General features: G+C 38.5%; 2 protein-coding genes across 12 annotated transcripts in view; both read left to right on the top strand.

Annotated features, from left to right (window-relative positions):
- The window catches only part of sh3kbp1 (SH3-domain kinase binding protein 1), a 32,704-nt gene extending 22,995 nt beyond the window's left edge, over positions 1 to 9,709 (top strand). Inside the window, exons 8-19 of one of the 3 annotated variants that reach the window (XM_079661962.1) lie at positions 1,870 to 1,939; positions 3,070 to 3,164; positions 3,412 to 3,507; positions 3,625 to 3,676; positions 3,763 to 3,834; positions 5,258 to 5,393; positions 5,508 to 5,563; positions 5,706 to 5,812; positions 6,537 to 6,668; positions 7,334 to 7,545; positions 7,646 to 7,709; positions 8,122 to 9,709. In XM_079661962.1, the coding sequence (XP_079518088.1) occupies positions 1,870 to 1,939; positions 3,070 to 3,164; positions 3,412 to 3,507; positions 3,625 to 3,676; positions 3,763 to 3,834; positions 5,258 to 5,393; positions 5,508 to 5,563; positions 5,706 to 5,812; positions 6,537 to 6,668; positions 7,334 to 7,545; positions 7,646 to 7,709; positions 8,122 to 8,160 (1,131 nt within the window). In that variant the 3' untranslated portion in view covers positions 8,161 to 9,709. The remainder of the gene's footprint in view (positions 1 to 1,869; positions 1,940 to 3,069; positions 3,165 to 3,411; positions 3,508 to 3,624; positions 3,677 to 3,762; positions 3,835 to 5,257; positions 5,394 to 5,507; positions 5,564 to 5,705; positions 5,813 to 6,536; positions 6,669 to 7,333; positions 7,546 to 7,645; positions 7,710 to 8,121) is intronic. The other 2 variants (XM_079661963.1, XM_079661964.1) reach the window with 2 other exon arrangements.
- Positions 9,710 to 11,647: 1,938 nt separating this feature from the next.
- map3k15 (mitogen-activated protein kinase kinase kinase 15) overlaps positions 11,648 to 16,176 on the top strand; it is a 158,340-nt gene continuing 153,811 nt past the window's right edge. For 2 of the 9 annotated variants that reach the window (XM_079661529.1, XM_079661530.1), the window contains exons 1-4: positions 11,648 to 12,327; positions 14,378 to 14,517; positions 14,783 to 14,806; positions 15,093 to 15,173. In XM_079661529.1, coding sequence (XP_079517655.1) covers positions 12,024 to 12,327; positions 14,378 to 14,517; positions 14,783 to 14,806; positions 15,093 to 15,173 — 549 coding nt within the window. In that variant the 5' untranslated portion in view covers positions 11,648 to 12,023. The remainder of the gene's footprint in view (positions 12,328 to 14,377; positions 14,518 to 14,782; positions 14,807 to 15,092; positions 15,174 to 16,176) is intronic. The other 7 variants (XR_013804365.1, XM_079661533.1, XM_079661531.1 and 4 more) reach the window with 6 other exon arrangements.

The raw sequence follows: 16,176 nt of genomic DNA, 5'->3' as shown, positions 1-16,176 counted from the left end.
AAAATCCAAAGAATTGTCACCCTGCTCTTAATAACTTTTTTATTCTCCTTTAGTTTCTTTTATCTCGTTGTTTTGGTTTCAAACTCATTGAGTTTACCATTTTCTTTTAACCTCACCACTCTTGTCAGCATTGTTTCATGGGTGCAGGCAGAAGTATACCATCTGCTCAGCACTAAAACAGCTGACAAAGTGTAAATATGCAACCGTTTGCTATCACCTTAGCCATGATTTTTACAGTCATGTTGTCTTACAATTTGTGGGCAACATTTTTTTTTCTTGGCTCTGGAAACACTTTGGTTTACAATAATGCCACTCTGAAACAGACAGAATGTAAAGTACAGTCAGTTCAGCTGTCGGATCATGTGTGATTTCTAGTGCACTAAATGAGAACATTGTTCCCTTTTTCCCTTTGAAACTAAAAGTGTTGATAACTTATAAAGCCTGTCTGAAAAACTGTCTGGGTCTTTCCAAAAATAGCTGTATCTCTATCTGTGGCATTAAGAAACTCTATTGGTCAGTTCCTACTTCTTATAAGACACCATGAAACATGTGATAGTCGGAAATGGAAACGTCTCTGTGATAATGCCTCATTGCTTGTGGCACCACATGGGTCTCATTAGAGAGGAGGAGAAGGGTGTAGCGAGAGGAGAGAAGCTGGCGGGGGAGGTGCTCTGTTTTTTTTTTCTTCTCTCGAACAGAGCACAGCTGTGTCTTCGGGACAGACCGGGTCTTGTGAGTGTGTGTGTGTGTGTGTGTGTGTTTTCCTGTGGAAGAGCCACCCTGGTTCCACAAACAGCGTCAAGGGATCCACTCCAGCCCGAAAACAACGGATCCTTTAACAACCTGCACTGCACTGCACACACACACACACACACACACACACACACACACACACACACACACACACACACACACACACACACACACACACACACACACACACACACACACACACACACACACACACACACACACACACACACACACACACACACCCCCTTCACTACAAAGTCAGCTCTGGGTTTTTTGTGTACTGAATCCAATCTAATTAGCTAGTTAGGTTTGAGCTTTGGGACAGAGCTGTTCACTGGAGTAAAGTGGATGTATCAAATGAATTATTTATTTTTGTCAGTGTATCATTTTTATGTTTCGGGGGGCAATGTTGTTGGTCGCTCTGTTGGCCCACTACTTTGGTTGATATTGAAATACCTCAACAACAATTCGACTGATTGCATGACATTTTTTATAGAAATGTATGGCCCCTAGAAAATGAGTCTTACAAACTTTGGTGATTCACTGACTTCTCTTTTAGTGCCATTATAAGGTTGATGTTTCTTTTAAGTGAGATTTGTCATCAGCTTTTTAATTACTGAAAATTACTACTCTTATTCTCAACAATTTCCCTCTAGATCAATAAACATTTATCTTATCCTAATAGTTTAATCTGTCCAATACTTCAATTTAGGAACAAACTACCTCCAGGTATACTTTTTGTTGAACCAATTAGCACGTGTTTGCATAATAATGAGCCAAACTAAGATGTTTGTCATTATCTTGTGTTGTCATAGTCAACTAAAAGAGACATAGGAGCGGCTAACGTGGCTAACACTACTCTGTATTGATTATACAGGAAAGACAAATGTCAGTCTTGCACCAATGCTAGCGAGCAAACTCTGCTCTTTCACACCAACCACAGCTGAATCAAACCAGGTCACGATATCCCCAAGAGACCTCTCAGAAAATCTTCATGGCAGGCACAGGAAGTCCCAAACTGAAACCGAGTGGTTGCAAAAGCAGCTCTAGTTGTAAGTGCATGAGGATGAGATTTGTGTGTGAAACTAAAGATGTTCTTCTAAATGTCACTCACAGGCCAACGAGGGCAAAGCAGCAAGTGTTGCCTCGGAAACCATGAAGACCGAAACTGAGGGCAAAGCCAAAGGTGATGTTACAACTTTACTTGTATATATTAATAATTGTAATAAAAACTACAATACAAATAGGCTACATTTCAGTAAGGCATTGTGAGGAAACTAAAGAACTTGTATACTGTAACCTTTATTTTAAGGCATACCTAAGCTCTTAGATCACTTCCTACCTTTCATGCAAAAGCTTCCCTTTGTCACAGCATTGCATTGTTGTGCACTTATGAAAAGCTATGATGAAGGAAACTGAAATCCAGATGCAAAACAATGAGTAAATGTCCAAGTTGAAAGAAAATAATGTGATCTTTAGCTGTTTTATCAGGAAATAGTTTCATGATCTTCCTTTTTGTATTTATCGCTCACAAATACATTGTAAACCAGTGTGTTAAAGCAATGCTTTATGAAAAGAACATATAAGGGTTGTATTTCATCCTTTCTGCATTTTACAATAACACAAAAAACAATGGTTAGTTTTATTCATTCACATATTTTAGTTTTCAAATTAAAATATTGGATTGACTGATCTTTATTTTTTTATATAAAAGCAAGGGAATTTTTTTTGTATTAAGGATGCAGAAATGTGGCTGAAATGGTCAAATATTAGAAGGTTCAGGGGTCAACTTTATTACTATTGAACATTCCAAGTTCGAACAATGTGGTGCGGTTGTATATATCATATTTAAATATTTAAATGAGAAAAAACGAAGAAATGGGAAGAATTACAACAAAATATGTCAAAAACTGTCTCTAAAGGAATGAAGAAAATACCAATTAAAATTAAATTATGTTTACATAGAAGATATAGTTATGTATGAAGATAAATAAACACAAGCAAATAATGTACACAGTATGTACAACATTGGTGTACTTTGTGATTTAATGCGCATGAATGAGGGAAGTGAAATGGTAAAACTTCCTATTCCAACTCAAGAAGTATTTGATGTTTATTCATTTTTTCAGGGCCATTCTTCCCTCTTTCCTACTTTCTGTTGCTGGAAAATTCTCTGGGTTGTCATTCTCACAAGTTGAAATGGTTTACTTTAAAATATGGGTGTCATTTGTGGACAAATCTGTGAAAAACTCCTACTCTCTTGTTTCCGGTTCTTTAGCCGTTTTTGTTTGACTTTATCTTGAAATGTATCTGCAGGGCGGGAGCTATGTAAGGTGCTGTTTCCATATGAAGGACAAAATGAAGATGAGTTGTCGCTCAAAGAGGGGGAAATCATCAACATTGTCACCAAGGTAAATCCATGTGGGGTTGTTTTTTTGTGTGTGTATGCGTGTAATCACTATTACACACATACACACACAATGTTTTTTTTGTGTATTTGTGTAATCACTTTTTTATGCAGGTGTGTGTGTCTCCTTTGATTTTTATGTCATTTGGTTAGCTAGATTTGTTTGCAAAGGTAAGAAGAATTTGCATTCAGGTGCACATTAAATACGCTTAGCAAATTCAGACCAAACTATTTCCTGTCTTTTCGTGCAGGAGTGTGCTGATGCAGGCTGGTGGAAGGGGGAGATCGGAGGACGGCAAGGTGTTTTCCCAGATAACTTTGTCAAGCTGCTAGAAGCGGAAAAAGAGGTAATTTTGTGCACAAATGCAAAAGTTGTCTGTTTACCGTAAGATACGAAGCCTTGAGGTTCTCAGAGACATGACACATTCTTAAAGGTTTGGGAATGTTTCTCTGTGTTTTTCCAGAGACCAAAGAAACCACCTCCTCCCAGTGCTCCATCAGCCAAACACACCACAGGTACAGTAACACAGTACACTTTCCTCTCTTGTATTTGTTGGACTGCAAAGAAAATCAAAAAAATCTGTAAAAACTCTGACCTATAGATAGAAAGTCAGAGGTCAGGAAAGTTCCTCCTGAGCGACCTGAACATCTACCGCAGAGGGACCAGGATCGAGGTACAGTCTACTGAGACCCTGCTCACGTTCAGCCTCCCACTTTCTGCTCATCTGTTCAGCTGGCAATGAACAGATCGCCAACTAACATGCTTAATATGACTAATTACTAAGTTAGCTTCACGGTATAAAAAAAGGATATCATTTTAGGGTTGGAATGTAAGCTTTTCAGTTGTACAGTAACATAAAAAAAGTTCTGTTGTGACAATGGCAGCAGAAAAATAACTTGTCAACATCTATTTATGTGCAATGAAAGCTTTCAGCACTATGGTTTTGGATCTTTCCGAACAATCGGACCAATTAGTGTGAAACCCAAACTTCAGGTTGTTTTATCATACCGAATTTTCCCAAAACAAAAATGATTTATGGCACCACACAATATTTAACCCCAGTAAGTGCTTATATCTTTACTTTGCTTTGCAGGGTTGTAAAAAGTACTTACTGTTTAGATTCTTTACTTAATTTAAAGTGCAATAGTCCATCCAGCATAAATGCAGATAAGTATTATCAGCAAAAATGTAGTTTTGACCAACAAATGATCATATAGGACATATTTAGATGTAAATATTAATGCACAATACATACATAGTTTTAAGTGTTGACGCTGGTCGAGTGGGAGCTAATTTCAAAGGGCCAAAAACAAAACAAAAACACTTTTTCAATACTGAGCAAAGTTTTTGTGGGCTGTAGTGGTCAGAAAATATGAGATTCTACAAGTCATTCAGACTTGGCTCTCCTTCCTGTCCCGGTCATTAGAAAACACTCCCCTCATCTGAGTATCTCCATCAACAGCTTGAAAATGGCTTTTTTAGTAAATCAGAGCAGACTAGATTTTTGTGAGGAACAGAGCATATTTAAAAAGAGATTACTCTCCTTGTTTCATTATTGATGAGGAGTTTTACAGATTTTCTTCCAAGGTGACTTTACGGGGATGGCTGTAAAATGAATTGTTAAAAAGGAGCACACTCTCGAAAACATATTGGCTGTCATTTCTTTACATATAACTAACTAACTAAGATCAAATATGGTGTATCAACCAAAAACAACATACATAAATATAACTGCCAACGCCCTGACCTGCTCTTTCTGATCCTGTGCGGTCTTCGTCACCTTCCAATTTCTTTCCTTTTTTCCCTTCCTTTGCTTCTTGTTTAGTTCTTTTAACTCCTGTTTTTGCCTTCTTGGGTGACTCCAGACGTCTATTATACTTCTTTTATCTTTCTTCAAGAACCTCCTTTGGGTTTGCTTTAGTCCTCCTTGGTCAGATGCAGCTGCATTCTTAATTTCTACTCATCCATTCTCCTCACCTTATCACGCATGCCTGTGTATGAGTCGCCATTTTGGCTATTTATGTTCAGTATGTCTTTAAGTTATTTTCCCCTTTGAACATCCATGTGTGTTTTTATAATTTTGTATGTATGTATAGGTGAAGAGGTGAAGCTTGGAGAAAGCCCCAAACCCGCCCTCCCATCCCTTCTTCCCAAGAAACCCCTCCCCCCAAAGACAAGCACCTCCTCTTCCTCCCAACCCCCGCGGCGTCCAGAGAGACCGCCCAATCTAGCGTCAGTACACACACACACTGACACACTCAAACAAAGGCTCTTACGAGAACAAACAAAAAACATTTACTTCTAAGCGTACACAGCCTAATGTTGTTGTATGGTTTACCTGCTCAGGTGTGAAAGCCCCAAATCTGAGGGAGATTCTGCCACTGACAGGTCACATGACACTGGTGAGTTTGACTGACAGGAGTATCGCCCAATCAGATCAAGATGTGGTGCCTCAGTAACTGTCAGAGCGCTCTCTTTGTATCATGTGAAACTTTAGCTGCTGGTGATCAGGTGTGTTTGTGTTTCTGATGTTTGTTTGTTCAGATGTGGACCTGGATGTAGTGGTGGCTTCAACAGAGAAGCTGAGTCATCCGACAGCATCGCGGCCTCGAGTCTCAGACCGCCGGCCTCGCTCACAGATCATCTCAGCTGTGAGTGTGTTCAGTCAGCCTATTATTAAATATTGAATTGTAGAATATGTGGTTTATATACACCATTGTGTCATAATCAGAACATCTTCTCAGGTAAAAGTAGCAAGCAGCAGTATTATTTATACCAACGTTCTTGCAATCAAAATTATTAACATGCATATGGAAAAATACACAGTGGCCCATTTGCGATAACCTTTAAATAATTGGTTTATAATTATTGATGCTTCAATGTGGTCTTCCCTTTCTGTTTAATGTTGAGCTCATGTTAAATACTTATACATACTGTGTGAATTTCCCCAAGTGAGAAATAAAGACGTATCTTATAATTAATAACGCATTTAATACTTACCATAATAAAGTCCATCCATCACAGGTCACAGCGCAGAAACATAGTCAATAGAGGAGCTGCTTATAAATGCAAGCTATTGAAACAAATTGGCTGCAATGATTGATTGATGTCATTAAAAGTCCTAGTGCCCAAGATGACATCTAGGAAATCTCTGAGAGAATATTTGTAAATGAATGACAACAATGATTTATTTTCACCCCTGAAACAGTTCCAAAAACAGGTTTCAATCTCAGAAAACAAAACATTAATGTAACAATTCAATGTTTCTCTATGGGATATGAAGTCAGATGATTATGATAGATTATGATTGGTCAAACAGGATCTTTAGCCTCAGACAATACACTGAATAAATAAGACCTTCGCCATCTCTTGCAGTCTTCCATGTCCAGTATGGACCAGGAACCCCCTGCAGTGGAGGAGAGGAAGGAAAGAGTGAAGGAGGAGCTGGAATCTGTCCCCTCCAGACCTGTGGAGATTTTCCTGAGAAAAGGAGTCCCAGCTGTCTCTGTAAGATCACATTTGAGTATTTATTTCCTCCAGCAGAGGGCACCAAACCACAGCTTTTCTTGAACCGCTGTCCTTTTTTCCACTCATTAACAATTTACACCATGTTTTTTTTGTTGGGTGAAAAGTTCATCTATGGAAGAGGATGAAGGCCAAGTGTGGAAAAAGCTTTTGAGATCTGCCTAAAAGGGAATTTTTGTTTAGGAGTTCTGGGGGAAAAGTCTCAACGTCTAAATATCTGAATTGTGACTTTAATAACAGAACGTCAAAAGATTATCAGAAAGGTAAAATAATAAATACACATCATAACAAAAATGTAATAGGCAGGCAAGATTTATTTCACAAATATAGCAACAATGTTAGTTTAAAAAGTTTTTGTTTTTCAGTTAGGAAAACAAAAACATTCCTTTCAATCATTTCAGAAAATCTTAATAAAAACATGGAGTTTAACCATTTAAGAATGCTTTAAACGTTTGATTTGCTACAACTTTAAATATCATCTTTGCTGTAATTTGGATTTCTAACTTTAATGGGATCCCTCCCGATTCATTTAGCTAAAGCAGAACCACCGGGTTAGTTTAATTGTATGGGTACAATTGGACAAATCGTACATTCTTAATCACTGATATTAATTCATCAATAATATCTCTGTTGACCTTTGCTTTCAGGGATCTGACAGTAAAGCAACACAGCCCACCAGGCCCTCTGTCCTGATCCCACCAAGCGCCAGCCATCGCCCCACATCCCCGTCTTCCTCCTTGGGTCTCAGCCCCTCCCCCGAGCTTCGGCATTCACCTCTGACCCCCCCGACACTGGAGGAACTCAGGAACCAGCTGAGAGACCTGAGGGCCTCCGTAGAACTGCTCAAGAGCCAGCATAGGTACACCATATGTACAGCATATACTGTACCTATCTCTGTGTCTTTCTGAGGATACATGAGTATTTCAGACTCATCCTGCTGATGTTTGTTTGTATTTCAGGCAGGAAATGAAGCAATTGACCAATGCGCTAGATGAAGAGAAGAAAATTCGTGTTAGTTTACAGGTGAGATTCATGAAAACGTGTTGATAGAACACACACCTAAAACAGATGTATGTGTTCTCTCTTAAGTTTTGTATGACTGTATGACTCTTTTCCAGGAAATGTATTATTGTATTGTAATGTATTATTATTGAATAATCATGGACTGTTTGGTGTTGAAAAAAGAAGTAATAATATTAGTAATTTAAAGTAATACTAATGTTACTTTGGGGACTGCATGGAAAATTATGATATTTTTAAGAGAAATTGATTGTTAATGAATTAAAGTTGATGAACAGATTAATTGAACATGAAAATAATGAATTCTCTGGTAAGTCTGCTGTATTCTCATTCAGAAAGGATTTTAAGAGCAGTGGCTCAATGTCTTTGATTCTAACATCTATGAATTCACGATACTTGTGTCTTTGTTTGACAGATGGAAGTAGATCACATAAAGAAGAGCCTGTCAAAATGAAGATTAAAGCATCACCTTATCACCACATTGGAGGCCAACATTTTTTAAACATTCTCACTGTTGGCCGAGACACTTCAGGCAAAACAAAGTTTGTGCCAAATGGTCATCACGATCAACATCAGCAACTATACAAACCATGGAATCAGCCACCTAGCCCCTACACCGCCTTATCCTGTGTTTACTTCTTAATTCTTCTTTTAAAGAGGCTTCTCTTGTTAAGTTTACTGCTATCATGTCAAAGCTTGCTGTGCCACAGGTACTGAATGACTGTATGTTGTAACGGTTACGGAATGATGACAAAGGGGCCCTGTCAGCCTCGCTGATGCTTTTTATTTCTTATTGTGAAGGAAATTTGGAACTTGACCTTTGTAGCCAGGTTGGTTCATACAACCTCTGTGCTCTGTGTCTACTCTGCGGCCTCCACTCCTATAAATGTGTGTGTGTGTGTGTGTGTGTGTGTGTGTGTGTGTGTGTGTGTGTGTGTGTGTGTGTGTGTGTGTGTGTGTGTGTGTGTGCGTGCATGTGTGTGTGTTTGTTTACCATCCATGTAAGGACTGCAGTTTTAGACCTTAAGATTATAGACTTTTTTTGTAATGTGAGGTTGTTTTGGCCGGATCAAGATTTCTTTAATGGCAAGATTATCGTTAAGATTTGTGTTGATCACATACAATTCTCGTCATCATTAGAGTTACATTGTTTGACACTGAGCTTGATGTTTCTATGGTACACTGCAGGCGGGGGATTTTTGAAACATCAGCCATAAACAGCACTGGCATTTGGATACATTTCCCTGACCGTTCTCTTAGTATGATTATCGTAAAAATTCTGCTGGAAAGATACAATTATAAGGACATCCTGATTCCTACCAACAATCAATCTAATTAAGTATAATCAACAAGTACTGATACTATAGGTGCTATATAAAGGAATAATTTCACACTATTGCTGGGAGAAGAAAAGCACATCTCACTGCATGAACACACATATGATATCATAATTATCAGGTCAAGATTGCCTTCTGGACCAACACATATTATTACCTTATTTTGCTTTTGCACTTTTGCACCACAACTCCAGAAACCTCAAACCCCACCCCCTCCGCAGAAAAAAAAAAAATCTAAAACGAGATCAATGTGTATCTGATGTTTCTGGTGCTCTTTTGTCAAATGAATGGTAAAACACAGGGTTTGAGGAATGTAGTAAGTGAAAGAACTTCACAGGTTAGAGATGAACACGTGAGTGTGCATGTACAGTATGTGTGATAGCATGTACGGCTGTTTGCCTCCCTTCCTTATGCGTGCACAGAATCTATGGCAACCCGTCACTGTGGCCTTCCTGTTTTTGACTCCAAATCTTTCTTTTTCTCTTTCTGTCTTTCTTTCTATTCTTTTCTCCCTGTCTTTCTTTCTTTATTTCTTATGACAATGAGAAAAACTGCTACAACTGAGTCTTCAAATTGTTTTCTTGACTTGGTCCTTTCTCTCCAGGATAGTGATAAATATATATACTTTTATATTTCAGTGGAATAAAGATGCTATTATGTACTGTATGTGAGCATATGTCATTTTTAAACACTATGTTGGATTTGTCTGCTGGTAAAATGTGTTATATACAGTTATATATGAAGGAGCTTTGTGTTCGATTCTATCTCTCTTCACTGTTTGAGAAACTAGTTCTCCCTATATATAAATATACAAATAACTGTCAGATCAGCATACAGTATGTGTGTTTGCTTTAACAAGCACTGAAACCACGACATAATTTCTTATGAGGTTGTAAACAGTTAAAATCCCTGAAAATATGTAAAAAAAAATGCCATATCAATCAATTTCACTATTTGTAATTGAATTCTTTTTTTGTTTCGTCATGTTGTAGTAAGAAAAGCAAACAATTTCAATATTGGCAAGGAATAAACAAAAGAAAAAGGACTGAAAAAGAGGCAGTAAGACATTCAAAATTGGTAAAGTTAATCAGAAACACAAAACAATTGCTAAAAAACATATTAAAAGACTTCAAACTATAACTTCATTGAGGAGTTTGGCTATTAGACTGTTCCAGATGTGTAAACCCTATACGGTCAGACCCATTTCCATCATGTAAGGTTATTAGTATACATTGCTCCCTCCCAGGTTGTGACCCAAGTAGTTTTTAAAATATCATGAACAGGATACAACCATCAGCGATGAATTGGTTATATTAACAAAAGAAGGATCTAAAACGGATTGGATAACCCCAGTAAAACCCTGGTCATTCGTGTGAACGAGATGTTAAGGACCATAGCCAGGGGGGTACTGAATCATTTGGCATACCGGGACAAATTTGAATTGGGGCGCTTTTATCGGTGGGACAGTGGATGGTTAAAAAAAACATGTTTTTGTTCTGCCAATCCAGCCCTGTCCTTCTCTTTGCTGGCCTTTAAAGTGTCCCTGTCATAAAATCTTTTGCATGCACACTCTCTACGCTAAAGTGGTGTGCATGCACCACTCTCTAAGCATCTATAAGGCAGATGTTTTCAGTCATCAAACCCACTCTACACTACTTGCTCAGCACACAATAGGATACAGACACAGTTAACATATGTAAACATACTGGAGCGTGTATCAGATGAAGTACCTTATATTTTAAAACAGAGCTAAAAGGAGAGTGAATATGGATCTAACTTTTTCAACAAATACAACTCCAAATATTTGTTTAGTCCACTGGATGTGTAAACCATTTTTTGTCCACTGGATGTGTCAACAATCTTTTTAGTTGTTTTGTTGACAATTCCCGACATCAACTTAAAAGCTGATTGTATGTGTTCACAACCTGATTATGTTGCCAATTTAAAGAGATGTAAGAAACGTGGTCATATCAAATATAAAAGAACAGTAGCTTGTTTGATTGTCATCATGATACATACGACTATGGTCGGCAGCTAGTCTTCCTTTGCTTAATCTAATCTAATAAATAGATTTAGTGCATTTCCACTATTGAAGCTGCTTTTTGTGTCCAGTCCATTTTCTAACAAAATACCAGGAACAGCATTTTGATGTCATGCAGTTGTAATAACTTGAGAAATATTCGAGTGGTTAACATTAAAGTAACATATAATTACTGACTGTACACCTTCTGTACACCAACATAGATAATAATAGCAATATGGTTCTTCTAGGAAGCCGTTAAACCACTCCAGAAGTTACCAAGGAAGGAACAATGGCACTCAGCCCAGTTCAGTAACGCGTGGACCTTGTGTCCCATCTGCCAGAGTGTAATATATTGGATTCTGGCCGTCAGCACTGTCCGGTATTCACGTTCCACCTGTGCGTAAACGATCCTGACCCAAAAATGGATTGGGTTTCCAAAAATACTTCATCAACAACGATAAATACCTGATGAGAAAAAACTGAAATCACGTAGAAACCATGTGCTGAGTGTTGACAGGAAAATAAATTGGCTGCGAGTAGAGGAGACCAGAAGGACACTTTATATTTAGACAACCGGCGAGACGAGATAACATTTCACACTGGACAGCACGGTTTCGATTGCAGTAAAAACAATCTCAGTCGTCAATACGATCTGCAAAGCCAAAGGAGTATGCTGACTTTTGTATGCATATGTCTCTCCCCGCTTTTCTGCATTTCCTCTCGGATCTAGTCGGATCCAGTCCGGGTGAAGCGGAATTCATGGTGCGAGATAATCGGCACATGATGTGAGTTAATCAGGCGGAGATGTGGGGGGGAAAACTCAGACGCGCTCGACAGGTGAGCAACAAGTGATCAAGAGGGAGGACGACACGAAGGGCACAGACAAAATAAAGGAGGTAGCGGGAGGGACAGTAACCGGAGAAGGAAAGGAGATAAAGCAGCTCCTTGGTTCTCGGTATGGACACGGGGCAGAGCGCACAGGTCACCGACATGGGAGGAGAGCACTCCGCCGGGGTAAGTGCGGTGGAGCGGGAGAGGGGCGATGTGCCCAGCCCCTGTCCACCGGCCAAGCAGCGCTCCTTGCGGGTGGTGTACGTCCTGAATGACGGTCTGAAGTCGGTGATGGCCAGCAGCCCGGAGTCTGGAGCTCTTCAGTGTCTGCAGAGAGCCTGCGACTCGGAGAGCGCGCTGCTCACCACCGTCACCTTCGGCCGGCTGGACTTTGGAGAAACATCCGTGCTCGATAGTTTCTACGATGCAGGTGTGTGGTAAAGAAACATAATGGGTTTGTTTGTTTGCAAGTACATTGATTAAGTTGTCTAAGTTACAACTGGGGTAATTTATAATGCAAGAAAATAAAAGGTTTTGGGTTAGGCCTATCCGCCGCCAGCTTTTTTAGTTTTTTCAGACTCTCTAAATAGGCACTTTTTTTTCAGACTTTCTTAATAACCCTAACCCCAAGGATTAATGTTTGTTATTTTTAGAAATTAAAAAGTTAATGTGGAGGAGCCAGCTACCCGCTATTAAAAAGTGGCAACAGATAATCCACAAATACAATTAATCACTTTGTTGAGCACATGCACAAAGAAATGCTGGATTATTTTACCCAGGACTGGGTATATTGGGTCATTTTGTTGATTTGAATCCACAGTGCTGGTTAGTTAAGTGCCAGGCTACGTTTCAGAGGGCTGGTAAAATATGTTCTTTGTGAGAGATCTTTTCATACTTATGTCTCCAAAAAGAGAAGTTCTCAACATCCAGCACTGTCAATTGAATGTTAAAATAGTCAAGGCTGTTGAATCAGCAGATATTATTATTATGTATCTCTTTTGAGCAGAAAATCAGCAAAGTCCTGTTCGAAAATGTTAAGATACAAAATGCAATATGTTGGTTTTGTTATTACTATCATGGACAGAAATGAGTGATAGCCTACTTTAATTTCAACATGTGTCAGATTATTAAACTCACACCATCACCATATCATGATATTTGCTATAAAAACAACAACAACAACAACAACAACAACAACAACAACAACAACTTAAAATCAAAGCTTCTCATGTCAGGTCATCATTGTAAATAAGAATTTGTTCTTAATTGATTTCCCTGGATAAATAAAGGTTCTACTACTTAGGACATTACAATATCAATTGAGAGTAAACAAAGAGCAACAACATTTATTTTGTTTCTCTTAAGATATGTTTAAGTTGTTGTTTGCTTTAATATGCCCAAAAAAAAGCATGTGATATGTGTGAGAACAAATAAAAGCCTGGTCAGGGGAATAGTCAAAACATTTGACTCGTCGTGGCAGGTGGAACACAGTTGTAATTAATGCAATAATGACAGTTTAGCAACATTCCAGTCATAAATCACTGAGCACAATGTAGGGCTTGGCAGATAGACAGGAGGTTGATCTGCCGTGACATGTTAGGGAGTCTGAGAGACACCTTTGTAAACACATGATATGAATCTAACATCTGAAAATTAGATTGCCTCATTAAATAAATGTTTATTACCAGGTTCAAATGTATTACCAAATGGCTGCAAAACTAATGACCTGCCCATGAGCCACAGCTAATAAGTATATTTTAGCATGTTTACACGCTAAACTAGTATGGTGAACATTAGCACGTTAGCATAGACTTTGTAAGTATGTCAACATGCAGACTTGACGTTTTGCCCAGAACAACACTTTATAACTTATCAATATGCTGTTATCAAAATACATTTGACTAAATTCACAATATTATAATTAATAGTTTCAAGAATTGCTTGAGCCTTTATTTTTTGTTTGAATTGAAAAGTGAAATCATATGCAAAAGTCATCAGGTGAAATTTCATTCAGTCCTTTTTAGATTAGGTATTGCCTCCAGATGAAAGCTTTTTCTTCATGTCTGCACACTAATCCATTCTTGTTTAATATTTATTTTAATGCAATCTCAGGAATTGTGAATGCTTGAGGCATTACTCCAGCACAGGAAGGAAACAACAAAGACTCCCTGCTCATCTTCACATGTTGTACTTTTCTTTGCATGTTCATGTAAGATCAGAAAAGTTTAACAACATTGTGCAAGCTTTCTGTGTTTTTGTGGTTTTAACCTTTAACCTCCAATAGGGTCATGAGTCAGACACTCCTAAAGCTTGTGGTGGCTTAGTCTTAAGATCTGATGGATTTTAGAATGGGAATTGAATCCAAGTGCATGTGGTTGAAGGGAAAGGGATTGTTCTGTATTCTCATTAAATTATGTGAGAGATTTGAGTCATGTTTTCATTGTTTACTTACTACTTTCACATCTCTTCACTTCTCCCAGACATCGCCGTGGTGGATATGAGTGATGTGTTTCGGCAGCCATCCTTGTTTTATCATCTGGGTGTGAGGGAAAGCTTCGATATGGCCAACAACGTCATCCTGTACAACGACACTGACCCGGACACTGCCCAATCACTGAAGGTACTCACATACATTCAATTCTTGTCATCTCCTGACGGTGTATTTAGAGTTCAATTCTTGTCATCTCCTTAAAATGATGTCATCCACTTTGTTATTTACAGCCTATTGTGCAGGTGTATGTGTTTGTGTGTGCATTTATATTGGTCAATGTATGTGTGTGTGTAGCAGACTATAAGCAATGCTGCAAGTGGCAACCAGCTTATTAAAGTAATTATGCAGTGTTAACAAGAACACACAACGTGCTCTATGTTTTATCTCCTTACAGGACATGGTCGCACAAAAAAACACAGTAAGTTTCTTGGTGTGTGTGTGTGTGTGTGTGTGTGTTTAGAGTGATTTATGTACACACACTGTCTTGTGCTATTTGTGGAATAATATCTGTGCCGTTCGACCCTCACGCACAACTGCATGCAGGAATGCTTATCTACATGCTTTCATTTTTCCACCCTCCTATCTCTCTCTCTGTCTCTCTTTCTCTCTGTATTCCTCACACAGAGACATACAGTACACGCAAAACCCACAATTATCCTGATAATTGATTGTAACATATGTATTGTGTCTATCTATGAATGAAGAAGGCCAACCGTTCTCCAGCATTAGGCTTTCCTTGGGTTCAGTTGCCACCAGAATACAGAGGCTCTGGACTTTGCAATAAAGTATGTACTATGCTAGGCATGCTGGGAGATTTGTACTAATGGTCGATGGGTACTAACTATCTCTTCTTAGATGAGATTCTTTCTGGTGCTTTGTTCTGCAGAGGACTATGTTAAATTCACAAATCTTGAATTCAGAATGGGCTGTGCATCCTTAACTTCCAAGTTATGCAAAATGGTTTTTTTGGGCGCAGAAGGCAGCTGCTTTCATCAGAAAAGCTGTAAGACCCTTTAAAAACCACTAACCATTAACCACTAACCATTAACCACTAACCATTAACTGAGATCCAGCTGCTATTTTCGAAATAAGAAAATATTTGATGGTGTTTTGTTGGTGTTTTATTTGCCAATACTTTTAACATTATTTAAATGTCAGAAAATTATCAAATAACACAACAACAATACTATCAAACAGTTTGACTGTCCCCTTTGTTCATCGGCTCAGGGGGAAGGAAGTAGTTGATATTCATAAAAATAAACCATTTAAGGGATTATAGGCATAGTTGCTCAAACCCTTGGATTAAGAATTACAGGTAGTTTGAAAAGAATGCTGCATGAGTGGTTGAAAATAAATATGTACAAACTGTGCCCAATTGGAATTTTACAATGATCTTAAATGATTGCGACCACTGAAGTGGGCTCAGCCAGTCCAAAAAGATTGAACCATAAAAAGAAAGACATTGTTCTGCACAAAAGAAAAATTAGGAGTAAAAACCAAGGGGCCATACAAATTGTTGGAAAAATAAATAAACTAATATGACCGATATAAAAGAGAGATATGGTGTTGCAGTGTGTATTCATTGCATTGGTTCTTGCTGTGTTGGATAATTAACAACCTTTTGAGCCTAATTACTTGACCAAACCTATGCTGATGTTGTTATGATATTAACAAAACAAATCCCACGAGTACACTGATCCTCTACCCCTACTGATCCTTCTAATTAATCGCTCTTTAATCCCCAATCCCTAAAACCCTTCCCCTTGAGGACTCCATTCACACCTGGCA

This window comes from Notothenia rossii (genome assembly GCF_949606895.1).
Source record: "Notothenia rossii genome assembly, chromosome: 12".
Classification (NCBI taxonomy): domain Eukaryota; kingdom Metazoa; phylum Chordata; class Actinopteri; order Perciformes; family Nototheniidae; genus Notothenia; species Notothenia rossii.
This window is presented reverse-complemented; position numbering and strand designations above follow the sequence as displayed.